Genomic DNA, 26,020 nt, shown 5'->3' with positions numbered 1-26,020 from the left:
CTTAAGTTCAGGTCCTTCAGCCACTGTTACCTCAGGGAGATTGCTTGTGTCTTCCCCAGTGAACACAGATCTGAAGTACCCATTTAATTCCTCTGCCATTTCTTCGTTCCCAGTAATATATTCCCCTGCTTCTGTCTTCAAGGGCCCAATTTTTGTCCTAACCATTTTTTTGCCTTGGACATACCTAAAAAAGCTTTTACTATCCTCCTTTATATTCTTGGCCAGTTTACCTTCGTACCTCATTTTTTCTCTGCGTATTTCCTTCTTACTAATCCTCTGTTGTTCTTTAAAAGCTTCCCAGTCCTCCGTTTTCCCGCTTATCTTCGCTAAGTTATACTTTTTCTCTTTTAACCTTATATGTTTCTTTACTTCCCTTGTCAGCCACGGCCGCCCATGTCTCCTCCTGGGATCTTTCTTCCTTTTAGGAATGAACTGATCCTGCATCTTCTGCATTATACACAGAAATATCCGCCATTGTTCCTCCACGGTCTTCCCTGTTAAGGTATTAAACCATTGAACTTTGGCCAGTTGCTCCCTCATAGCTCCATATTTCCCTTTATTCAACTGAAATATTGTCACTACCGATTGTACCCACTCCCTCTCAAATTGCAGATTGAAGCTTATTGTATTATGGTCACTACTTCCCAATGGCTCCTTCACTTCGAGGTCACTGACCAATTCTGGTTCGTTACACAATACCAGATCCAGAATTGCCTTATCCCTGGTCGGCTCCAGCACCAGCTGCTCTAAAAATCCATCTCTGAGGCACTCCACAAAGTCTCTTTCTTGAGGCCCGATACCATCCTGATTTTCCCAGTCTACCTGCATGTTAAAATCCCCCATAACAACTGTAGTAACATCTTTGCGACAAGCCAATTTCAGCTCCTGATTCAACTTACCTCCAACATCCAGACTACTGTTTGGGGGCCTGTAGATGACTCCCATGAGGGTCTTTTTACCCTTAGTGTTTCGAAGCTCTATCCACACTGACTCTACATCCCCTGACTCTAGGTCCGCCCGCGCAAGGGACTGAATATCCTCCCTTACCAACAAGGCCACCCCACCCCCTCTGCCCGTCAGTCTGTCCTTACGATAACACGTGTAGCCTTGAATATTCATTTCCCAGGCCCTGTCCCCATGAAGCCACGTCTCAGTTATCCCCACAATATCGTATCTGCCAATTTCCAAAAGAGCATCAAGCTCATCCACCTTGTGTCTAATGCTTCGTGCATTCATATATAGAATTTTTAATTTGTTACTGCTCTCACCCTTCCCCTCAACCCTTATTTCACTCAACTTTACAGCATGATGCCTTTTCCAGTTTTCTGCCTCCTTGATACAGTTGTGTTTCTTGACTTCTCTTGTTCTAACTACCCCTTCAATTTCCTTTTTAAACATCCAGCTTGTCCCCTCCCCCCCGCTACTTAGTTTAAATGTAGCGGTGTTGCAGCAGAAAACCTGCCTGCCAGAATGCTGATCCCTGATCTATTAAGGTGCAAGCCATCTCTCTTGTAGAATTTATGGTTACCATAAAATATACCCCAGTGATCCAAGAACTTGAAACCTTGCTTCCTGCACTAGTTCCCCAACCACACAGCTCACTGCCCGGGTAAACACCAGTATAGAGACAGCTCACTGCCCAGGTAAATACCAGTATAGAGACAGCTCACTGCCCAGGTAAATACCAGTATAGAGACAGCTCACTGCCCGGGTAAACACCAGTATAGAGACAGCTCACTGCCCGGGTAAACACCAGTATAGAGTCAGCTCACTGTCTGGGTAAATACCGGTATAGACACAGCTCACTGCCCGGGTAAACACCAGTATAGAGACAGCTCACTGCCCGGGTAAATACCAGTATAGAGACAGCTCACTGCCCAGGTAAATACCAGTATAGATTCAGCTCACTGTCTGGGTAAATACCAGTATAGCGTCAGCTCACTTTCTGAGTAAACACCAGTATAGAGACAGCTCACTGCCCGGGTAAACACCAGTATAGAGACAGCTCACTGCCCGGGTAAATACCAGTATAGGGACAGCTCACTGCCCGGGTAAACACCAGTATAGAGACAGCTCACTGCCCGGGTAAACACCAGTATAGAGTCAGCTCACTGCCCAGGTAAATACCAGTATAGAGACAGCTCACTGTCTGGGTAAATACCGGTATAGACACAGCTCACTGCCCGGGTAAACACCAGTATAGAGTCAGCTCACTGCCCGGGTAAACACCAGTATAGAGACAGCTCACTGCCCGGGTAAACACCAGTATAGAGTCAGCTCACTGCCCAGGTAAATACCAGTATAGAGACAGCTCACTGTCTGGGTAAATACCAGTATAGAGACAGCTCACTGCCCAGGTAAACACCAGTATAGAGACAGCTCACTGCCCGGGTAAACACCAGTATAGAGACAGCTCACTGCCCGGGTAAACACCAGTATAGAGTCAGCTCACTGCCCAGGTAAATACCAGTATAGAGTCAGCTCACTGCCCGGGTAAATACCAGTATAGAGTCAGCTCACTGCCCGGGTAAACACCAGTATAGAGACAGCTCACTGCCCAGGTAAATACCAGTATAGAGACAGCTCACTGCCTGGGTAAACACCAGTATAGAGACAGCTCACTGCCCGCGTAAATACCAGTATAGTGTCAGCTCACTGCCCGGGTAAACACCAGTATAGAGACAGCTCAGTGCCCGGGTAAACACCAGTATAGAGACAGCTCACTGCCCGCGTAAATACCAGTATAGAGTCAGCTCACTGCCTGTGTAAACACCAGTATAGAGACAGCTCACTGCCCAGGTAAATACCAGTATAGAGACAGCTCACTGCCTGTGTAAACACCAGTATAGAGACAGCTCACTGCCCAAGTAAACACCAGTATAGAGAGAGCTCACTGCCCAGGTAAATACCAGTATAGAGTCAGCTCACTGCCTGTGTAAACACCAGTATAGAGACAGCTCACTGCCAAGGTAAACACCAGTATAGAGACAGCTCACTGCCCAGGTAAATACCAGTATAGAGACAGCTCACTGCCCAGGTAAACACCAGTATAGAGACAGCCCACTGCCCGGGTAAACACCAGTATAGAGACAGCTCACTGCCCAGGTAAACACCAGTATAGAGACAGCTCACTGCCCAGGTAAACACCAGTATAGAATCAGCTCACTGCCCAGGTAAATACCAGTATAGAGACAGCTCACTGCCCGGGTAAACACCAGTATAGAGACAGCTCACTGCCCGGGTAAACACCAGTATATAGACAGCTCACTGCCCGGGTAAACACCAGTATAGTGTCAGCTCACTGCCTGGGTAAACACCAGTATATGGACAGCTCACTGCCCAGGTAAACACCAGTATAGAGACAGCTCACTGCCCGGGTAAACACCAGTATATAGACAGCTCACTGCCTGTGTAAACACCAGTATAGAGACAGCTCACTGCCCGGGTAAACACCAGTATAGAGACAGCTCACTGCCTGGGTAAACACCAGTATAGAGACAGCTCACTGCCCGCGTAAATACCAGTATAGTGTCAGCTCACTGCCCGGGTAAACACCAGTATAGAGACAGCTCAGTGCCCGGGTAAACACCAGCATATAGACAGCTCACTGCCTGGGTAAATACCAGTATAGAGTCAGCTCACTGCCTGTGTAAACACCAGTATAGAGACAGCTCACTGCCCAGGTAAATACCAGTATAGAGACAGCTCACTGCCTGTGTAAACACCAGTATAGAGACAGCTCACTGCCCAGGTAAACACCAGTATAGAGACAGCTCACTGCCCAGGTAAATACCAGTATAGAGTCAGCTCATTGCCTGTGTAAACACCAGTATAGAGACAGCTCACTGCCCAGGTAAACACCAGTATAGAGACAGCTCACTGCCCAGGTAAATACCAGTATAGAGACAGCTCACTGCCCAGGTAAACACCAGTATAGAGACAGCCCACTGCCCGGGTAAACACCAGTATAGAGACAGCTCACTGCCCAGGTAAACACCAGTATAGAGACAGCTCACTGCCCAGGTAAACACCAGTATAGAGACAGCTCACTGCCCAGGTAAACACCAGTATAGAATCAGCTCACTGCCCAGGTAAATACCAGTATAGAGACAGCTCACTGCCCGGGTAAACACCAGTATAGAGACAGCTCACTGCCCGGGTAAACACCAGTATATAGACAGCTCACTGCCCGGGTAAACACCAGTATAGTGTCAGCTCACTGCCTGGGTAAACACCAGTATATGGACAGCTCACTGCCCAGGTAAACACCAGTATAGAGACAGCTCACTGCCCGGGTAAACACCAGTATATAGACAGCACACTGCCCGGGTAAACACCAGTATAGAGACAGCTCACTGCCTGGGTAAACACCAGTATAGAGACAGCTCACTGCCTGGGTAAACACCAGTATAGAGACAGCTCACTGCCTGGGTAAACACCAGTATAGAGACAGCTCACTGCCCGGGTAAATACCGGTATAGAGACAGCTCACTGCCCGGGTAAATACCAGTATAGAGACAGCTCACTGCCCGGGTAAACACCAGTATAGAGACAGCTCACTGCCCGGGTAAACACCAGTATATAGACAGCTCACTGCCCGGGTAAACACCAGTATAGAGACAGCTCACTGCCCGGGTAAACACCAGTATAGAGACAGCTCACTGCCCGGGTAAACACCAGTATAGAGACAGCTCACTGCCCGGGTAAACACCAGTATAGAGTCAGCTCACTGCCCGGGGAAATACCAGTACAGAGACAGCTCACTGCCCAGGTAAATACCAGTATAGAGACAGCTCACTGCCCGGGTAAACACCAGTATAGAGACAGCTCACTGCCCGGGTAAATACCAGTACAGAGACAGCTCACTGCCCGGGTAAATACCAGTATAGAGACAGCTCACTGCCCGGGTAAATACCAGTATAGACACAGCTCACTGCCCGGGTAAACACCAGTATAGAGACAGCTCACTGCCCGGGTAAACACCAGTATAGAGTCAGCTCACTGCCCAGGTAAATACCAGTATAGAGTCAGCTCACTGCCTGGGGAAACACCAGTATAGAGACAGCTCACTGCCCGGGTAAACAACAGTATAGAGTCAGCTCACTGCCCGGGTAAATACCAGTATACAGTCAGCTCACTGCCCGGGTAAACACCAATATAGAGACAGCTCACTGCCCGGGTAAATGCCAGTATAGTGTCAGCTCACTGCCCGGGTAAATACCAGTATAGTGTCAGCTCACTGCCCGGGAAAACACCAGTATAGAAGCAGCTCACTGCCTGGGTAAACACCAGTATAGAAACAGCTCACTGCCCAGGTAAACACCAGTATATAGACAGCTCACTGTCTGGGTAAACACCAGTATAGAGACAGCTCACTGCCCAGGTAAACACCAGTATAGAGACAGCTCACTGCCCGGGTAAACACCGGTATAGAGACAGCTCACTGCCCGGGTAAACACCAGTATATAGACAGCTCACTGCCCGGGTAAACACCAGTATAGTGTCAGCTCACTGCCTGGGTAAACACCAGTATATGGACAGCTCACTGCCCAGGTAAACACCAGTATAGAGACAGCTCACTGCCCGGGTAAACACCAGTATATAGACAGCTCACTGCCTGTGTAAACACCAGTATAGAGACAGCTCACTGCCCGGGTAAACACCAGTATATAGACAGCACACTGCCCGGGTAAACACCAGTATAGAGACAGCTCACTGCCTGGGTAAACACCAGTATAGAGACAGCTCACTGCCTGGGTAAACACCAGTATAGAGACAGCTCACTGCCCGGGTAAATACCTGTATAGAGACAGCTCACTGCCTGGGTAAACACCAGTATAGAGACAGCTCACTGTCTGGGTAAACACCAGTATAGAGACAGCTCACTGCCTGGGTAAACACCAGTATAGAGACAGCTCACTGCCTGGGTAAACACCAGTATAGAGACAGCTCACTGCCCGGGTAAATACCAGTATAGAGACAGCACACTGCCCGGGTAAACACCAGTATAGAGACAGCTCACTGCCTGGGTAAACACCAGTATAGAGACAGCACACTGCCCGGGTAAACACCAGTATAGAGACAGCACACTGCCTGGGTAAACACCAGTATAGAGACAGCTCACTGCCTGGGTAAACACCAGTACAGAGACAGCTCACTGCCCGGGTAAATACCAGTATAGAGACAGCTCACTGCCCGGGTAAACACCAGTATAGAGACAGCTCACTGCCTGGGTAAACACCAGTACAGAGACAGCTCACTGCCCGGGTAAATACCAGTATAGAGACAGCTCACTGCCCGGGTAAACACCAGTATAGAGACAGCTCACTGCCCGGGTAAACACCAGTATAGAGACAGCTCACTGCCTGGGTAAACACCAGTATAGAGACAGCTCACTGCCTGGGTAAACACCAGTATAGAGACAGCTCACTGCCTGGGTAAACACCAGTATAGAGACAGCTCACTGCCCAGTTAATTACCAGTATAGAGACAGCTCACTGCCCGGGTAAACACCAGTATAGAGACAGCTCACTGCCTGGGGAAACACTAGTATAGAGACAGCTCACTGCCCAGGTAAACACCAGTATAGAGACAGCTCACTGCCTGGGGAATCACTAGTATGGAGACAGCTCACTGCCCAGGTAAACACCAGTATAGAGACAGCTCACTGCCCAGTTAAACACCAGTATAGAGACAGCTCACTGCCCGGGTAAACACCAGTATAGAGACAGCTCACTGCCTGGGGAAACACTAGTATAGAGACAGCTCACTGCCTGGGGAAACACCAGTATAGAGTCAGCTCACTGCCCAGGTAAATACCAGTATAGAGACAGCTCACTGCCTGGGGAAACACCAGTATAGAGACAGCTCACTCCCCAGGTAAATACCAGTATAGAGACAGCTCACTGCCTGGGGAAACACCAGTATAGAGACAGCTCACTGCCCAGGTAAATACCAGTATAGAGACAGCTCACTGCCCGGGTAAATACCAGTATAGAGACAGCTCATTTCCAGGGTTATCACTGGTTCTAGCGTGCGCATGGTCTATGGTCGGAATGGGGCTTGTGAGGTGGAGGTTGGGTTCACTTTAAAGTTCAAGACAGATTCTCCAAAATTGTGCTTGAGAACTGATAAATCGTTTTAAGATAGTGTATTGATTTATTTAAGAAACTGCAGTTTTGAAATGCTATGTATCCTCACCAGACAGGAAAGACCAGAACAGCAGAGAAGGGTTTCTCTGGTCTTAGATCAGAGTGATCCCCATGGGAATCCAAAGTAATAGTGAGAGTGCAGGAAAGGGGAGGGGTGGGACCAACAAGACCAGAGAATGGGATGTCAAAGGATGTGCAAGATTGGATAAGGGGAAACAGGTAAGTTTATCATAGATACCAAAGACTCAAAACAATGAATGCCCTTGAGAAGGAGAGAAAATGTAGGGGTTGCTTTTAGAGATATGAGGATAGCAAAGAGGGGATATGAGAAAACACTGGTTGGTAACATTAAGGACAATCCAAAGGCATTTTAGAAGGAATTTTGGGAGAAGAGAATAACCAGGTAATGGTAGGGATCGTTTGCCAAATGAGCTGATGCATTTTAGTCAGAAAGAAATTCAAAGGCAATTCTAACGGTGGTGCAGGAGCAGAGCCATCTGGTGTATATGTGTACAGATCAACAGCTGACGGATAGAAAGAGCAGTTCATGAAGCACACAGTGTCCTCAGCTTTAAAAGACTGGAGGGTAGACAAGTTGTCCCATTGTTTAAGAAGAGTAGCAGGTATAATCCTGGAAATAACAGACTGTGAGCCTCACATCGGTGGAAGGGAAATTATCGGAAAAGATTCTCAGGGCCAAGGTCTATTTGCTCTCAGAAGCGAACGGACTTATTAGCGACAGATAGTATGGTTTTGTGTGGGGGAGGTCCTGTCTCACTACCTCGATCAGGAGTTTTGAGGGAGGAGGGAAAAGCAGTTGATGTTGTCGACATGGACTTCAGTAAAACCTTTGACAAGGTCCCTCGTGGCAGACTGCTACAAAAGGTGAAGTCACATGGTATCAGGGGTGAGCTGGCAAGATGGGCACAGAACTGGCTTTATCATAGGAGACAGAAGGTACCGATGGAAGGATGTGACTAATGGAGTTCCACAGTGATCAGTGCTAGGACCTCTGCTGTTCTGATGAGCTGGTCTAATTAGTAAGTTTGTGGATGATACAAAGATTGGTGGAGTTGCGGATGTGAGGAGGATTGTCAGAGGATACAGATCAAGGCATTGGCACAAAAATGGTAGATGAGGTTTAATCTGGACAAATGTGAGGTGATGCATTTGGAAGGTCAGGTACAGGTGGAAATTAGAATGAATGACAGAACCTTAGGCATTATTGATATGCAGAGGGATCTGGGTGTGCAGGTGCACAGATGGCTGAAGGTGGTAGCGCAGGTAGGTAAGGTTAAGTAAAAAAGGCATTGGAAGGGGCATTGAGTATCAGGTTAGGCAAGTTATGCTGCAACTCTGTAGAACTTTAGTTAGACCACACTTGGAATATTGTGTAGAGTTCTGGTCACCACACACCAGAAGGATGTGGATGTTTTGGAAAGGGTCCGGAGAAGGTTTACCAGGATGTTGCCTGGTATGGGGGATTTTAGCGATGAAGAAAGGTTGGATAGACTGGGTTTGTGACATTGTAGATTTGTTTGCTGAGCTGGTGTGGTTTTCTGCAGATGTTTCCTCACCTCGCTGGGTGACATCGTCAGTGTGTCTTTGATACAGTGTTGGTGGCCTGTCCTGCCTCCTGTTTATGTGTCTCTGTTTGTTGGTGCTTCCAGTTCTGTATCAGAGTGGCTTGTACACAGGGTCCAGTTCAATGTGCTTATTGAATGAGTTCCTGATGGAGTGCCAGGCTTCAAGGAATTCACTGGCATGTCTCTGTTGTGTCTGTGCTAGGATGGTTACATTACCCCAGTTGATTTTGTCTCCTTCATTGTCTGTATGGTTGAAAATGAGAGAGTACTGGGTATGTCTGGCAGTGGCGAGCTGGTGTTCAGGCATTTGTATGGGTCATTATTCTTCCTATTTGTCCTGTGTAGTGGTTTTCACAGTCTTTGCAGGGTATCTTGTCGATAACATTCATCCAATAAACACATTGAACTGGGCCCCATGTCCCAGCCACTCAGATGCAGAACCAGAATTACCAAGAAACAGGCACATAAATACCAGCTGGGACACACCACCAACACTGTATTGAAGATGCACTGATGTTGTTACCTAGCGAGGCAACAGAACATCTGCAAAAAAAACCCACACCAGCTCAGTGAACCAATGTCCGACCTCATCCACAACCTGAGCTACAAATCTTCTCAAAATCTCTGGACTGGGTTTGTTTTCAACTGATGTAGGGCTTTTGCCCGAAACGTCGATTTTCCTGCCCCTGAGATGCTGCCTGACCTGCTGTGCTTTTCCAGCACCACTCTAATCTAGACTCTGGGTTTGTTTGCACCGGGACACAGGAGGTTCAGCGGTGAACCTAATGGAAGTTTACAAGATTATGAATGGCATGGGTAGAGTGGAAAGGAGGAGGCCTTTTCCCAAGGAGTCAGTTAGAAGGGGACACAGGTTCAAGGTGCGAGGCAGGGGTGAAGTTTAAAAGAGCTGTGCAAGGCACACGTTTCACACAAAGGGTGGTGTGTGTCTGGAACATGCTGCCTGAGGAGGTGGTGGGAACAGACACAATAGCAGCACTGAAGAATAGGAAGGGACTAGAGGGATATGGATCCTGTAAGTGAAGACAGTTTTAGTGTGGAAGGGCAGAATGTGTCAGTGCAGGCTTAGAGGGCTGAAGGGCCTGGTCCTGTGCTGCATTATTCTTTGTTCTTTATTAATAAGGTTGTAGAATGCAAGAGCAGGGAGGTGATGTTGAACTTGTACAAGACACCTGTTAGACCTCAGCTGGAGTATTGCATACAGTTGTGGGCTCCACGTTAGAGGAGAGATGTGAATGTATTGAAGAGGGTGCTGAAGTGATTTACAAGAATGGTTCCAGGAATAAGAAATTTCAGTGATGGCGATAGAGTAAAGGAGCTTGGACTGTTCTCCTTGGAGAGAAAAGGACTAAGAGGATTACTTGATAAAGGTTTTCAAAATCATGAGCGGGCTACACAGAGTCAAGATGGATTTTAAGAGCCGTCAGCCGTGAGGTTATACTGCAGCTCTATAGAGCCCTGGTTAGACCACACTTGGAATATTGTCTTCAGTTCTGGTCGTCTCATTATAGGAAGGATATAGAAGCTTTAGAGAGGGTGCAGAGGAGATTTACCGGGATGTTACCTGGACTGGAGGGTGTGTCTTATGAAGAAAGGTTGAGGGAGTGAGGGCTTTTCTCATTGGAGCGAAGAAGGATGAGAGATGACTTGATAGAGGTGTACAAGATGTTGGGAGGCAGAGATAGAGTGGATAGCCAGAGACTTTTTCCCAGAGCAGAAATGGCTGTCACAAGGGGATATAATTTTAAGGTGTTTGGGGAGATGTCAGAGGTCGGTTCTTTACACAGAATATCAAGGACTGAAGGGCCTGTACTGTGCTGTACTATTCTATGTTCCATGTTCTGTGTTAAACTATTCTCATTTATAACAGGAACAAGAATGAGAGGAGCATAGGTTTGAAAGTGATGTGCAAACGAATCCACCTCGATGATTCGGAGGTTGGGGAGCACGTGTAGGCTGTCACAGTTTGAGGATGACACGAAGATGAGTGTAGAGCAAAGTGCAGAAGGACATCGATACTTAGAGTGAGTGGGCAAAGGTCTAACAGATGGAATACAATGTTCATAAATGTGAAGTCATCCAGTTTGGTAGGAGTAACAGTAAAAAAGATTATTACTTAAATGTTGAAATATTGCAGCACGCTGCTATGCAAGGGGACCTGGGGGTCCTTGTGGATTACAGAGGATCAGAGGGACCTTGGTGTACAGGTCCATGGATCTTTCAAGGCAGCAGGATAGGTTAATAAGATGGTGAAGAAGGCATATGGGCTATTTCTCTTTATCATTAAGGCATTGAATATAAGAGCAAGGAGGATATGATGGAGCTGTATATAACATCAGTTTGGTTACAGCTGGAGTACTGCGTGCAGTTCTCATCCCACATTATAGGAAGGATGTGATGACACTTGAGGGAATCTGATTGAGGTGTACGTAGGCAGGGGAAATGGGGAGAAACCTTACCCCAGTGAAAGGGGACAGTAACCTGGGGACACCGTTTTATGGTAACAAGCAGGAGCTTGAGTAAGGACTTGAAAAAAAAGTTTCACCCAGAGAGTGATGGGGATCTGGAACTCATTGGCTACAAAAATCACTCAAGATATTGCAGAACAAAGAGCACTTCTTACAAGGCTACGAGCAAGGGCTGCAAAATGAGATTGGAAAAGATGGATTTTTGATGATTGGCAGGAATACAGGAGGCTGAAGGGTTTCTTTTTGTGCTGCCAAACATGATGCCCCCTCAATACCTCCTACATTTATGAGGTGTATAATGTCCTGGAGCTGGCTCAAGCATCATCCAATCAAGAAACAAAAAAAAATTAGTTTGCTTTCCAATTAGCTGGGCAGGGAGAGCATTGAGAGAATGGGATCTGTTTCAATAATCAATGGAGGGAGCATGGCCTTGTGATGAGATGAAGCTGGGAAACCATCCAGTGAAACCTGAGGGGACCTGTCACCCATGGCTCAGACTTGTCAGGTGTTGGAATGGGAGACTGGTGGGACAGAGGTGGAATCGGATAGGGCGGAGTAGGGATGGGGGGAGTGGGATAGAGTGGAGTAGGGCAGACTGGAATGGGATAGGGCAGAGTGGGTTAGGGTGGAGTGGGATAGGGTGGAATGGGCTATGAGGCTAATATGGGATTGAGATAAGGAAGGTGGGTTAGAATTGGACTGGGATTATGACAGAAACCTTGGACAGGGTCACAGGGTTTGACAGCTAGACAGGGAAATTGGGAGCAGTAGTTTAAGGGAGTGACAATTGAGGTTGAACTTGTGTCTGTTTTCTCAGCATTCAGGTGAACCGAGTAATGACGTATCGAGACCTGGACAATGATTTAATGAAGTATGGAGCTTTCCAGACACTGGTGAGTGTCAGAACCTCCCACAGTGCACAGGAGTGTGCGACAGGCAAACACTATTCCAATTCTATTCTGACCAGTCTCTGAGCTTCCACACAAAATATACCCGAATGTACCGAGGCACTGTGTGTACCTAACTCACACCGGGGCCTAATCACCAAACAGCCTTTTGTTTTCATTCCTTCATAAGATGAGGGCATCTCTGGCTGGGCCAGAATTTACTATCTGTCCTTCATCAGCACAGAGACGATGGTAGTGAGCTGCTTTCTTGATCGATTGTCGAGCTTGGTGTGTAGTTCAGCTCCCACAGTGTTAGGGAGGGTATTCCACGGTGACAGTGAAGGAACGGTGATGTATTTCCAATTCAGAATGGGAAGGGGCTTGGTGGGGAACATGCAGAGGGTGGTGTTCCCATCTACCTGCCACCTTCTCCTTGTAGACAGCTTACCGACCTGTATTAGCTCCTAATCCACGATGTTTCAGTTTGATCTTCCCTGGTTTCAGGTGAACCAAGTAACGACGTATTGAGACCCAGACAATGACTGCTTTCACATGTCTCCATGGTTCCCCTCCACACCTCTTGTAATCATCTCTCGCCCCACGATCCCCCAGGATATGGGTGCTGCTCCCATTTGGCCTCTGATTTTCTTTACACAGCCAATGGTGACCATGCCTTCGCTGCTCGGAACCTAAGTTGCAGATTCCTTGCCTCAGCGACCTGTATCTCCACCTCTCAGTCCCCTTCTATGACACATATTAATACTAAACACTTGAACTGATCTAATGGCTGTCTAATATCTCACCATAGAGCTGGTTCATGAACACTTCTCTGAAACCCTTCGGGTTGTCTGACCATGTTAATGCAACTTGTCAGCATGTGTTTTGTAACTGGGCTGTGTCTCTGAGTGTGGGGAATCTGAGCTGTCTCTCTGTGTGTTTCTATCAGGGTGTGTGTTTTGTAACTGGGCTGTGTCTCTGAGTGTGGGGAATCTGAGCTGTCTCTCTGTGTGTTTCTATCAGGGTGTGTGTTTTGTAACTGGGCTGTGTCTCTGAGTGTGGGGAATCTGAGCTGTCTGTCTGTGTGTTTCTATCAGGGGTGTGTGTTTTGTAATTGGGCTGTGTCCCTGAGTGTGGGGAATCTGAGCTGTCTCTCTGTGTGTTTCTATCAGGGTGTGTGTTTTGTAACTGGGCTGTGTCTCTGAGTGTGGGGAATCTGAGCTGTCTGTCTGTGTGTTTCTATCAGGGGTGTGTGTTTTGTAACTGGGCTGTGTCTCTGAGTGTGGGGAATCTGAGCTGTCTCTCTGTGTGTTTCTATCAGGGTATGTGTTTTGTAACTGGGCTGTGTCCCTGAGTGTGGGGAATCTGAGCTGTCTGTCTGTGTGTTTCTATCAGGGTGTGTGTTTTGTAACTGGGCTGTGTCTGAGTGTGGGGAATCTGAGCTGTGTGTCTCTGTGTTTCTATCAGGGTGTGTGTTTTGTAACTGGGCTGTGTCCCTGAGTGTGGGGAATCCGAGGTGTCTGTCTGTGTGTTTCTATCAGGGTGTGTGTTTTGTAACTGGGCTGTGTCTGAGTGTGGGGAATCTGAGCTGTGTGTCTCTGTGTTTCTATCAGGGTGTGTGTTTTGTAACTGGGCTGTCTCTCTGAGTGTGGGGAATCTGAGCTGTCTGTCTGTGTGTTTCTATCAGGGTGTGTGTTTTGTAATTGGGCTGTCTCTCTGAGTGTGGGGAATCTGAGCTGTCTGTCAGTGTGTTTCTATCAGGGTGTGTGTTTTGTAATTGGGCTGTGTCCCTGAGTGTGGGGAATCTGAGCTGTCTGTCTGTGTGTTTCTATCAGGGTGTGTGTTTTGTAACTGGGCTGTGTCTCTGGGTGTGGGGAATCTGAGCTGTCTGTCTGTGTGTTTCTATCAGGGTGTGCGTTTTGTAACTGGGCTGTGTCCCTGAGTGTGGGGAATCTGAGCTGTCTGTCTGTGTGTTTCTATCAGGGTGTGTGTTTTGTAACTGGGCTGTGTCCCTGAGTGTGGGGAATCTGAGCTGTCTGTCTGTGTGTTTCTATCAGGGTGTGTGTTTTGTAACTGGGCTGTGTCCCTAATAGCATGCTAATAGCAGGCTAATAGCATGCTGGCCTTCATAACAAGAGGGATTGAGTATAGAAGCAAAGAGGTGCTTCTGCAGCTGTACAGGGCCCTGGTGAGACCACACCTGGAGTACTGTGTACAGTTCTGGTCTCCAAATTTGAGGAAAGACATTCTGGCTATTGAGGGAGTGCAGCGTAGGTTCACGAGGTCAATTCCTGGAATGGCAGGATTGCCTTACACGGAAAGACTGAAGCGACTGGGCTTGTATACCCTTGAGTTTAGAAGACTGAGAGGGGATCTGATTGAAACGTATAGGCTTATGAAAGGACTGGACACTCTGGCAGGAGGGAACATATTTCCGTTGATGGGGGAGTGCCGAACCAGAGGACACAACTTAAAAATACGGGGTAGACCATTTAGGACAGAGATGAGGAGAAACTACTTCACACAGAGAGTGGTGGCTGTGTGGAATGCTCTGCCCCAGAGGGCAGTGGAGGCCCAGTCTCTGGATTCTTTTAAGAAAGAATTGGATAGAGCTCTTAAAGATAGTGGAGTCAAGGGGTATGGAGATAAGGCTGGAACAGGATACTAATTAGGAATGATCAGCCATGATCATATTGAATGGCGGTGCAGGCTCGAAGGGCAGAATGGCCTACTCCTGCATCTATTGTCTATTGTCTATTGTCTATTGTAATTGGGCTGTGTCTCTCAGTGTGGGGAATCTGAGCTGTCTGTCTGTGTGTTTCTATCAGGGTGTGTGTTTTGTAACTGGGCTGTGTCTGAGTGTGGGGAATCTGAGCTGTGTGTCTCTGTGTTTCTATCAGGGTGTGTGTTTTGTAACTGGGCTGTGTCCCTGAGTGTGGGGAATCCGAGCTGTCTGTCTGTGTGTTTCTATCAGGGTGTGTGTTTTGTAACTGGGCTGTGTCTGAGTGTGGGGAATCTGAGCTGTCTGTCTCTGTGTTTCTATCAGGGTGTGTGTTTTGTAATTGGGCTGTGTCCCTGAGTGTGGGGAATCTGAGCTGTCTGTCTCTGTGTTTCTATCAGGGTGTGTGTTTTGTAACTGGGCTGTGTCTCTGAGTGTGGGGAATCTGAGCTGTCTGTCTGTGTGTTTCTATCAGGGTGTGTGTTTTGTAACTGGGCTGTCTCTCTGAGTGTGGGGAATCTGAGCTGTCTGTCTGTGTGTTTCTATCAGGGTGTGTGTTTTGTAATTGGGCTGTCGCTCTGAGTGTGGGGAATCTGAGCTGTCTGTCAGTGTGTTTCTATCAGGGTGTGTGTTTTGTAATTGGGCTGTGTCCCTGAGTGTGGGGAATCTGAGCTGTCTGTCTGTGTGTTTCTATCAGGGTGTGTGTTTTGTAACTGGGCTGTGTCTCTCAGTGTGGGGAATCTGAGCTGTGTGTCTCTGTGTTTCTATCAGGGTGTGTGTTTTGTAACTGGGCTGTGTCCCTGAGTGTGGGGAATCCGAGCTGTCTGTCTGTGTGTTTCTATCAGGGTGTGTGTTTTGTAACTGGGCTGTGTCTGAGTGTGGGGAATCTGAGCTGTGTGTCTCTGTGTTTCTATCAGGGTGTGTGTTTTGTAACTGGGCTGTCTCTCTGAGTGTGGGGAATCTGAGCTGTCTGTCTGTGTGTTTCTATCAGGGTGTGTGTTTTGTAATTGGGCTGTCTCTCTGAGTGTGGGGAATCTGAGCTGTCTGTCAGTGTGTTTCTATCAGGGTGTGTGTTTTGTAATTGGGCTGTGTCCCTGAGTGTGGGGAATCTGAGCTGTCTGTCTGTGTGTTTCTATCAGGGTGTGTGTTTTGTAACTGGGCTGTGTCTCTGGGTGTGGGGAATCTGAGCTGTCTGTCTGTGTGTTTCTATCAGGGTGTGCGTTTTGTAACTGGGCTGTGTCCCTGAGTGTGGGGAATCTGAGCTGTCTGTCTGTGTGTTTCTATCAGGGTGTGTGTTTTGTAACTGGGCTGTGTCCCTGAGTGTGGGGAATCTGAGCTGTCTGTCTGTGTGTTTCTATCAGGGTGTGTGTTTTGTAACTGGGCTGTGTCCCTAATAGCATGCTAATAGCAGGCTAATAGCATGCTGGCCTTCATAACAAGAGGGATTGAGTATAGAAGCAAAGAGGTGCTTCTGCAGCTGTACAGGGCCCTGGTGAGACCACACCTGGAGTACTGTGTACAGTTCTGGTCTCCAAATTTGAGGAAAGACATTCTGGCTATTGAGGGAGTGCAGCGTAGGTTCACGAGGTCAATTCCTGGAATGGCAGGATTGCCTTACACGGAAAGACTGAAGCGACTGGGCTTGTATACCCTTGAGTTTAGAAGACTGAGAGGGGATCTGATTGAAACGTATAGGCTTATGAAAGGACTGGACACTCTGGCAGGAGGGAACATATTTCCGTTGATGGGGGAGTGCCGAACCAGAGGACACAACTTAAAAATACGGGGTAGACCATTTAGGACAGAGATGAGGAGAAACTACTTCACACAGAGAGTGGTGGCTGTGTGGAATGCTCTGCCCCAGAGGGCAGTGGAGGCCCAGTCTCTGGATTCTTTTAAGAAAGAATTGGATAGAGCTCTTAAAGATAGTGGAGTCAAGGGGTATGGAGATAAGGCTGGAACAGGATACTAATTAGGAATGATCAGCCATGATCATATTGAATGGCGGTGCAGGCTCGAAGGGCAGAATGGCCTACTCCTGCATCTATTGTCTATTGTCTATTATCGCTGTCCTTGGTCCCATTATCACTGTCCTTGGTTACATTTTCACTGTGATTGGTTTCCATTATCATTGTCCTTGGTCACATTATCACTGTCCTTGGTGCCATTATCACTGTCCTTGATCCCATTATCGCTGTCCTTGATCCCAATATCGCTGTCCTTGGTCCCATTATCACTGTCCTTGGTCCCATTATCACTGTCCTTGGTTCCATTATCACTGTCCTTGGTCCCATTATCGCTGTCCTTGGTCCCATTATCACTGTCCTTGGTCCCATTATCGCTGTCCTTGGTCCCATTATCACTGTCCTTGGTTACAGGGTGTGTGTTTTGTAATTGGGCTGTCTCTCTGAGTGTGGGGAATCCGAGCTGTCTGTCTGTGTGTTTCTATCAGGGTGTGTGTTTTGTAACTGGGCTGTGTCCCTGAGTGTGGGGAATCTGAGCTGTCTGTCTGTGTGTTTCTATCAGGGTGTGTGTTTTGTAATTGGGCTGTCGCTCTGAGTGTGGGGAATCTGAGCTGTCTGTCTGTGTGTTTCTATCAGGGTGTGTGTTTTGTAATTGGGCTGTGTCCCTGAGTGTGGGGAATCTGAGCTGTCTGTCTGTGTGTTTCTATCAGGGTGTGTGTTTTGTAACTGGGCTGTGTCCCTGAGTGTGGGGAATCTGAGCTGTCTGTCTGTGTGTTTCTATCAGGGTGTGTGTTTTGTAACTGGGCTGTGTCTCTGGGTGTGGGGAATCTGAGCTGTCTGTCTGTGTGTTTCTATCAGGGTGTGCGTTTTGTAACTGGGCTGTGTCCCTGAGTGTGGGGAATCTGAGCTGTCTGTCTGTGTGTTTCTATCAGGGTGTGTGTTTTGTAACTGGGCTGTGTCCCTGAGTGTGGGGAATCTGAGCTGTCTGTCTGTGTGTTTCTATCAGGGTGTGTGTTTTGTAATTGGGCTGTCGCTCTGAGTGTGGGGAATCTGAGCTGTCTGTCAGTGTGTTTCTATCAGGGTGTGTGTTTTGTAATTGGGCTGTGTCCCTGAGTGTGGGGAATCTGAGCTGTCTGTCTGTGTGTTTCTATCAGGGTGTGTGTTTTGTAACTGGGCTGTGTCTCTCAGTGTGGGGAATCTGAGCTGCCTGTCTGTGTGTTTCTATCAGGGTGTGTGTTTTGTAATTGGGCTGTATCCCTGAGTGTGGGGAATCTGAGCTGTCTGTCTGTGTGTTTCTATCAGGGTGTGTGTTTTGTAACTGGGCTGTGTCTCTGGGTGTGGGGAATCTGAGCTGTCTGTCTGTGTGTTTCTATCAGGGTGTGCGTTTTGTAACTGGGCTGTGTCCGTGAGTGTGGGGAATCTGAGCTGTCTGTCTGTGTGTTTCTATCAGGGTGTGTGTTTTGTAATTGGGCTGTGTCTCTCAGTGTGGGGAATCTGAGCTGTCTGTCTGTGTGTTTCTATCAGGGTGTGTGTTTTGTAATTGGGCTGTGTCCCTGAGTGTGGGGAATCTGAGCTGTCTGTCTGTGTGTTTCTATCAGGGTGTGTGTTTTGTAACTGGGCTGTGTCCCTGAGTGTGGGGAATCTGAGCTGTCTGTCTGTGTGTTTCTATCAGGGTGTGTGTTTTGTAACTGGGCTGTGTCTCTGAGTGTGGGGAATCTGAGCTGTCTGTCTGTGTGTTTCTATCAGGGTGTGTGTTTTGTAATTGGGCTGTGTCCCTGAGTGTGGGGAATCTGAGCTGCCTGTCTGTGTGTTTCTATCAGGGTGTGTGTTTTGTAACTGGGCTGTGTCCCTGAGTGTGGGGAATCTGAGCTGTCTGTCTGTGTGTTTCTATCAGGGTGTGTGTTTTGTAACTGGGCTGTGTCTGAGTGTGGGGAATCTGAGCTGTGTGTCTCTGTGTTTCTATCAGGGTGTGTGTTTTGTAACTGGGCTGTGTCCCTGAGTGTGGGGAATCCGAGCTGTCTGTCTGTGTGTTTCTATCAGGGTGTGTGTTTTGTAACTGGGCTGTGTCTGAGTGTGGGGAATCTGAGCTGTGTGTCTCTGTGTTTCTATCAGGGTGTGTGTTTTGTAACTGGGCTGTGTCTCTGAGTGTGGGGAATCTGAGCTGTCTGTCTGTGTGTTTCTATCAGGGTGTGTGTTTTGTAACTGGGCTGTCTCTCTGAGTGTGGGGAATCTGAGCTGTCTGTCTGTGTGTTTCTATCAGGGTGTGTGTTTTGTAACTGGGCTGTGTCTCTGGGTGTGGGGAATCTGAGCTGTCTGTCTGTGTGTTTCTATCAGGGTGTGCGTTTTGTAACTGGGCTGTGTCCCTGAGTGTGGGGAATCTGAGCTGTCTGTCTGTGTGTTTCTATCAGGGTGTGTGTTTTGTAACTGGGCTGTGTCCCTGAGTGTGGGGAATCTGAGCTGTCTGTCTGTGTGTTTCTATCAGGGTGTGTGTTTTGTAATTGGGCTGTGTCTCTCAGTGTGGGGAATCTGAGCTGTCTGTCTGTGTGTTTCTATCAGGGTGTGCGTTTTGTAATTGGGCTGTGTCCCTGAGTGTGGGGAGTCTGAGCTGTCTGTCTGTGTGTTTCTATCAGGGTGTGTGTTTTGTAACTGGGCTGTGTCTCTGAGTGTGGGGAATCTGAGCTGCCTGTCTGTGTGTTTCTATCAGGGTGTGTGTTTTGTAATTGGGCTGTGTCCCTGAGTGTGGGGAATCTGAGCTGTCTGTCTGTGTGTTTCGATCAGGGTGTGTGTTTTGTAACTGGGCTGTGTCCCTGAGTGTGGGGAATCTGAGCTGCCTGTCTGTGTGTTTCTATCAGAGTGTGTGTTTTGTAACTGGGCTGTGTCTCTGAGTGTGGGGAATCTGAGCTGCCTGTCTGTGTGTTTCTATCAGGGTGTGTGTTTTGTAATTGGGCTGTGTCCCTGAGTGTGGGGAATCTGAGCTGTCTGTCTGTGTGTTTCGATCAGGGTGTGTGTTTTGTAACTGGGCTGTGTCCATGAGTGTGGGGAATCTGAGCTGCCTGTCTGTGTGTTTCTATCAGGGTGTGTGTTTTGTAACTGGGCTGTGTCCCTGAGTGTGGGGAATCTGAGCTGTCTGTCTGTGTGTTTCTATCAGGGTGTGTGTTTTGTAACTGGGCTGTGTCTGAGTGTGGGGAATCTGAGCTGTGTGTCTCTGTGTTTCTATCAGGGTGTGTGTTTTGTAACTGGGCTGTGTCCCTGAGTGTGGGGAATCCGAGCTGTCTGTCTGTGTGTTTCTATCAGGGTGTGTGTTTTGTAACTGGGCTGTGTCTGAGTGTGGGGAATCTGAGCTGTGTGTCTCTGTGTTTCTATCAGGGTGTGTGTTTTGTAACTGGGCTGTGTCTCTGAGTGTGGGGAATCTGAGCTGTCTGTCTGTGTGTTTCTATCAGGGTGTGTGTTTTGTAACTGGGCTGTCTCTCTGAGTGTGGGGAATCTGAGCTGTCTGTCTGTGTGTTTCTATCAGGGTGTGTGTTTTGTAACTGGGCTGTGTCTCTGGGTGTGGGGAATCTGAGCTGTCTGTCTGTGTGTTTCTATCAGGGTGTGCGTTTTGTAACTGGGCTGTGTCCCTGAGTGTGGGGAATCTGAGCTGTCTGTCTGTGTGTTTCTATCAGGGTGTGTGTTTTGTAACTGGGCTGTGTCCCTGAGTGTGGGGAATCTGAGCTGTCTGTCTGTGTGTTTCTATCAGGGTGTGTGTTTTGTAATTGGGCTGTGTCTCTCAGTTTGGGGAATCTGAGCTGTCTGTCTGTGTGTTTCTATCAGGGTGTGCGTTTTGTAATTGGGCTGTGTCCCTGAGTGTGGGGAATCTGAGCTGTCTGTCTGTGTGTTTCTATCAGGGTGTGTGTTTTGTAACTGGGCTGTGTCCCTGAGTGTGGGGAATCTGAGCTGTCTGTCTGTGTGTTTCTATCAGGGTGTGTGTTTTGTAACTGGGCTGTGTCTCTGAGTGTGGGGAATCTGAGCTGTCTGTCTGTGTGTTTCTATCAGGGTGTGTGTTTTGTAACTGGGCTGTGTCTCTGAGTGTGGGGAATCTGAGCTGTCTGTCTGTGTGTTTCTATCAGGGTGTGTGTTTTGTAATTGGGCTGTGTCCCTGAGTGTGGGGAATCTGAGCTGTCTGTCTGTGTGTTTCTATCAGGGTGTGTGTTTTGTAACTGGGCTGTGTCTCTGAGTGTGGGGAATCTGAGCTGTCTGTCTGTGTGTTTCTATCAGGGTGTGTGTTTTGTAACTGGGCTGTGTCTCTGGGTGTGGGGAATCTGAGCTGCCTGTCTGTGTGTTTCTATCAGGGTGTGTGTTTTGTAACTGGGCTGTGTCTCTGGGTGTGGGGAATCTGAGCTGTCTGTCTGTGTGTTTCTATCAGGGTGTGTGTTTTGTAACTGGGCTGTGTCCCTGGGTGTGGGGAATCTGAGCTGTCTGTCTGTGTGTTTCTATCAGGGTGTGTGTTTTGTAACTGGGCTGTGATCCTGAGTGTGGGGAATCTGAGCTGTCTGTCTGTGTGTTTCTATCAGGGTGTGTGTTTTGTCACTGGGCTGTGTCCCTGAGTGTGGGGAATCTGAGCTGTCTGTCTGTGTGTTTCTATCAGGGTGTGTGTTTTGTAACTGGGCTGTGTCTCTCAGTGTGGGGAATCTGAGCTGTCTGTCTGTGTGTTTCTATCAGGGTGTGTGTTTTGTAACTGGGCTGTGTCTCTCAGTGTGGGGAATCTGAGCTGCCTGTCTGTGTTTCTATCAGGGTGTGTGTTTTGTAATTGGGCTGTGTCCCTGAGTGTGGGGAATCTGAGCTGTCTGTCTGTGTGTTTCTATCAGGGTGTGTGTTTTGTAACTGGGCTGTGTCTCTCAGTGTGGGGAATCTGAGCTGTCTGTCTGTGTGTTTCTATCAGGATGGTGATATTGATCTGAAGTTGCTGAGCCGTGTGTTGTCAGCCGAGCAGGACGTCAGGGAGGTGAGGATGAGGAACACCGCGGTGTAAATTCTCCCGTTAGCAGCAGCAGTGAGTAGGGAGGTAGAAGTCTTGTTCAGGGAGGGAATGTCAGCTTCAGATTCAACCAACAGACTGGATGATGTGGGCAGCCACAGGACCTGCATCTGAGAACCTATCCTAGTGAAGACACTGGGAAATAATCCCTCGATTCCTTCAGCAACATGAACATGGAATGAGGAGCAGGAAAAGGCCATTTCCCCCCTCAAGCCTGTTGTGCCATTCCATATGAGCATGGCTGCTCCGACTCTGTCTACTATTCCTCATTCTCACCTGGTCCCGTAAACCATTTGAACCCCCTTGTCCCTGAGCTACAAATCTTCTCAAAAATCACTACCCCCTTGTCACTCAATAATGAAACAACTTCTACCTCCAAGTCATTCAGTGAACCAGAATTCACTCATCGCTGCAAAAGAAAATTCCAAACACTCAAAATCCTCTGAAAGAAGCATCTCCTAAGTTCCACCTTTCTCAGTGAGAGACAATGGCCCTCGTCGAATCACTGGACTGTTAATCCAGAGACTCCTCTGGGGACCTGGGTTCGAATCCCAGCGTGGCAGATGGTGGAGTTTGAATTCAGTAAATATCTGGAATTAAGAGTCTAATGACTACTATAAACCCATTGCCAATTGTCAGGAAAACCCACCTAGTTCACTAATGTCCTTTAGGGAAGGAAACTACCATCCTTACTGGTCTGGCCTATATGTGACTCCAGACCCACAGCAATTTGGTTAACTCCTAACTGCTTAGGAGTAATAAATACTGCTTAGCCACTAACATCCTCAGCCTGATAAAGATTTTTTCAAAACAACTCCTTACTTTTGAAAATATGAAATTGATGGGGGCCCAGTGTAGAGTGAGCTTTACTCTGTGTCTAACCCCATGCTGACCCTGTCCTGGGAGTGTTTGATGGAGATGGTGTAGAGAGAGCTTTACTCTGTATTTAACACCATGCTGTCCCTGTGCTGGGAGTGTTTGATGGGGGACAGTGTAGAGGGAGCTTTACTCTGTATCTAACCCTGTGCTGTCCCTGTCCTGGGAGTGTTTGATGGGGGACAGTGTAGAGGGAGCTTTACTCTGTATCTAACCCTGTGCTGTCCCTGTCCTGGGAGTGTTTGATGGGGGGGATAGTGTAGAGGGAGCTTTACTCTATATCTAACCCTGTGCTGTCCCTGTCCTGGGAGTGTTTGATGGGGGACAGTGTAGAGTGAGCTTTACTCTGTATCTCACCCTGTGCTGTCCCTGTCCTGGGAGTGTTTGATGGGGGGATAGTGTAGAGGGAGCTTTACTCTATATCTAACCCTGTGCTGTCCCTGTCCTGGGAGTGTTTGATGGGGGACAGTGTAGAGTGAGCTTTACTCTGTATCTCACCCTGTGAGGTCCCTATCCTGGGAGTGTTTGATGGGGGACAGTGTAGAGTGAGCTTTACTCTGTATCTAACCCTGTGCTGTCCCTATCCTGGGAGTGTTTGATGGGGGACAGTGTAGAGTGAGCTTTACTCTGTATCTAACCCCGTGCTGTCCCTGTCCTGGGAGTGTTTGATGGGGGACAGTGTAGAGAGAGCTTTACTCTGTATCTAACCCTGTGATGTCCCTATCCTGGGAGTGTTTGATGGGGACAGTGTAGAGTGAGCTTTACTCTGTATCTAACCCTGTGCTGACCCTGTCCCTGGGAGTGTTTGATGGTGGACAGTGTGGAGTGAGCTTTTCTCTGTATCTCACCCCGTGATGTCCCTGTCCTGGGAGTGTTTGTTGGGGACAGTGTAGAGGGAGCTTTACTCTATCTCACCCCGTGCTGTCGCCCTGCGCTGGGATTTGTGGTGACAGAGGGAGTGGAGATTGCTTGCTTTGATCAGCCCTGAATGCACTGATGAAATGGAGGCTTTGCTAATACGAATTGTTGCTCTGCCCTGTTTTGCCTTTGAGCAGGAGGATGAATCATGGAGCTGGGATCATTTGTTCACTGAGGTATCCTCTGAGCTCCTGACTGAGTCGGAGGATGGGGCTGGCCAGGATGAGGATGAAGCGAAGCTGCTGTCTGCACCAGCCTGACAGAACCAGGAACCACACTGTGCACCTCTCAGCCCACCCTCATCACGGGTTGATGGTCCTTTGTTTGTCCCGGATGTTAATATCAGGAAGTCACACAACACCAGGTTATAGTCCAACAGCTTTATTTGAAATCACAAGCTTTCAGAACGCTGCTCCCTCATCAGTTGACCTGACTTCATCTGACAAACACATGAAGAAGGGGCAGCTCTCCGAAAGCTTGTGATTTTCAGATAAACCTGTTGGACCATAACCTGGTGTCATGTGACTTCTGACCTTGTCCACTCCACTCCAACACCGGCCCATCCACATCCTGGATGTTAATGTGTAATTTCCAGAGCATGTAAAATCAAGCTTGTTTCCATAACTCTTATGTTTCCATGTTTGTCTTTGTTATTGATCAGTGACAGGGCAGGCTGAGTGTGAACATTTAGCCTTCGATTCAGGCAGCTCTGGGAGTGGTGTTAGCGAACATTCCCTCGAAGCTGTGTCGCTGTATGTGTGTGCAGCCACTCTGAGGGTCTGTGCACTGTCGCTGGCCCTGCTCATGTTGGTACCAACACTGACTCTCAGTTCAGGAGGTCACAACCCTCCATGAACCTGGTCAGTTCTCACAGGAATGCTGGTTCCTTACTCACCGGCTCCTTCTTATATTCACACACCCTCTCCTGCTCTCTTTCATACACACAGTTCGACATGCATATACACCTTTTCTTACATACATTCCACACCACACTTCCTCTTGTACATACACACACCCCCTCTTACACACGCATTCACTCACCTACACACACAAACACACAGAACACACTCACTTCTATACACAAGTGCACACCCACCCCCCTCCTACACACACACACACACACGTAATCTTACACACTCTCACGCCTGTTCCCTGTTAATCCCACCATCTCTACTTCAAGGTTTTAAAACCTCATTACAATCTCAGCTCCTCAGCACCAACGCTCTAAGGATATAAATTAAACTTGGAAAATGACTAACCATGTCTTCATCTCATAAAAATATGAATCAAACTTCAAATTATACATTGCTTTTAATACCTGTTTATAACAATCAAGAAAAATCCAGTTGATCAATGACTGCCCCTAGCGCAATCACCAGGAAAAGTGATGGTGACTCTTGTCAACCATGCCCTGTCAGACCAGGTCAGACCAGACACAAAAGTGATACTTACTCAGTACCTGCTCAGCAATAACCTGCTCAGTGACCCCCAGTTTGGGTTCCCCCAGGGCCACTCAGCTCCTGACCTCATTACAGCCTTGGTTCAAACATGGACAAAAGAGCTGGAGTCCAGAGGGGAGGGGAGAGGGACAGCCCTTGATATCAAGGCTGCATTACACCGAGTGTGGCATCAAGGAACCTGAGTGAAACTCTGCTGGGAATCAGAAGAAACCTCTCCACTGGTTAGGATCATATCTAATAAAGGAATATTATTGTGATTGTAGAAGCAATTTGTTCTACCCAATTGCTGCAGGTGTTCCTCAGGACAGTGACCTTGGGGCAACCATTTCCAGTTGCTTTTTCAAATGACCTTCTGTCCAACACAAGGTCAGAAGTGGGCACCTTTACTGATGGTACACAATATTCAGTATTATTTGCAAATCGCAACCACTGAGCATAAGCAGAACAGAACAAATAGGGGCACAAAAGAGGCAAAGGCTGGGTAATAAATGTTTCCAAAAACAAGATGTCCTGGAAAGATAGGGAAGAAACGAAAGAAAGGAGGTGTGAAGGCAGTATTGACTAAGGAACATCTTGCAGCTCTGAAGAGAGTGGCTGTCCCATAGGGGTGACAGACAGAATTGATTCGATTAGAGCGAAGGAGCAAACATTACACTGCAGAGTGCATTCTGCAAACCATCACCGGGTGGTGAAAATAGGAAGGAACACATCTACTGCAAAACTGGTTACCAGAGAAGATTTTCGTTGAAATTTTGCAGTCATCGATAATTAAAAACATACTGTTGCATTCTCCCCCTTACAGTATAGCCAACGGGCCATTTGCTTTGTAATTGCTCACTGCACCTGCAATCTGACTGTTCCAAGGCCACCTGAACATTTAATGCTTCCTCACCATTTAAAAATAATTTGCTTGTATCTGTTCTACCAAACTGAATAACCGTATACTTTCTCACATTATTCTG

The 26,020-nt window shown here is 47.8% G+C and overlaps 1 protein-coding gene across 4 annotated transcripts in view; it reads left to right on the top strand.

Annotated features, from left to right (window-relative positions):
• Positions 1 to 24,222, top strand: part of ift43 (intraflagellar transport 43 homolog (Chlamydomonas)) — a 128,818-nt gene extending 104,596 nt beyond the window's left edge. For 3 of the 4 annotated variants that reach the window (XM_072567968.1, XM_072567967.1, XM_072567966.1), the window contains exons 7-9: positions 12,041 to 12,116; positions 21,709 to 21,771; positions 23,736 to 24,222. In XM_072567968.1, the coding sequence (XP_072424069.1) occupies positions 12,041 to 12,116; positions 21,709 to 21,771; positions 23,736 to 23,858 (262 nt within the window). In that variant the 3' untranslated portion in view covers positions 23,859 to 24,222. The remainder of the gene's footprint in view (positions 1 to 12,040; positions 12,117 to 21,708; positions 21,772 to 23,735) is intronic. The other variant, XM_072567969.1, reaches the window with a different exon arrangement.
• Positions 24,223 to 26,020: the final 1,798 nt, after the last annotated feature.

Source organism: Chiloscyllium punctatum, chromosome 4 (genome assembly GCF_047496795.1).
Source record: "Chiloscyllium punctatum isolate Juve2018m chromosome 4, sChiPun1.3, whole genome shotgun sequence".
NCBI lineage: Eukaryota > Metazoa > Chordata > Chondrichthyes > Orectolobiformes > Hemiscylliidae > Chiloscyllium > Chiloscyllium punctatum.
This window is presented reverse-complemented; position numbering and strand designations above follow the sequence as displayed.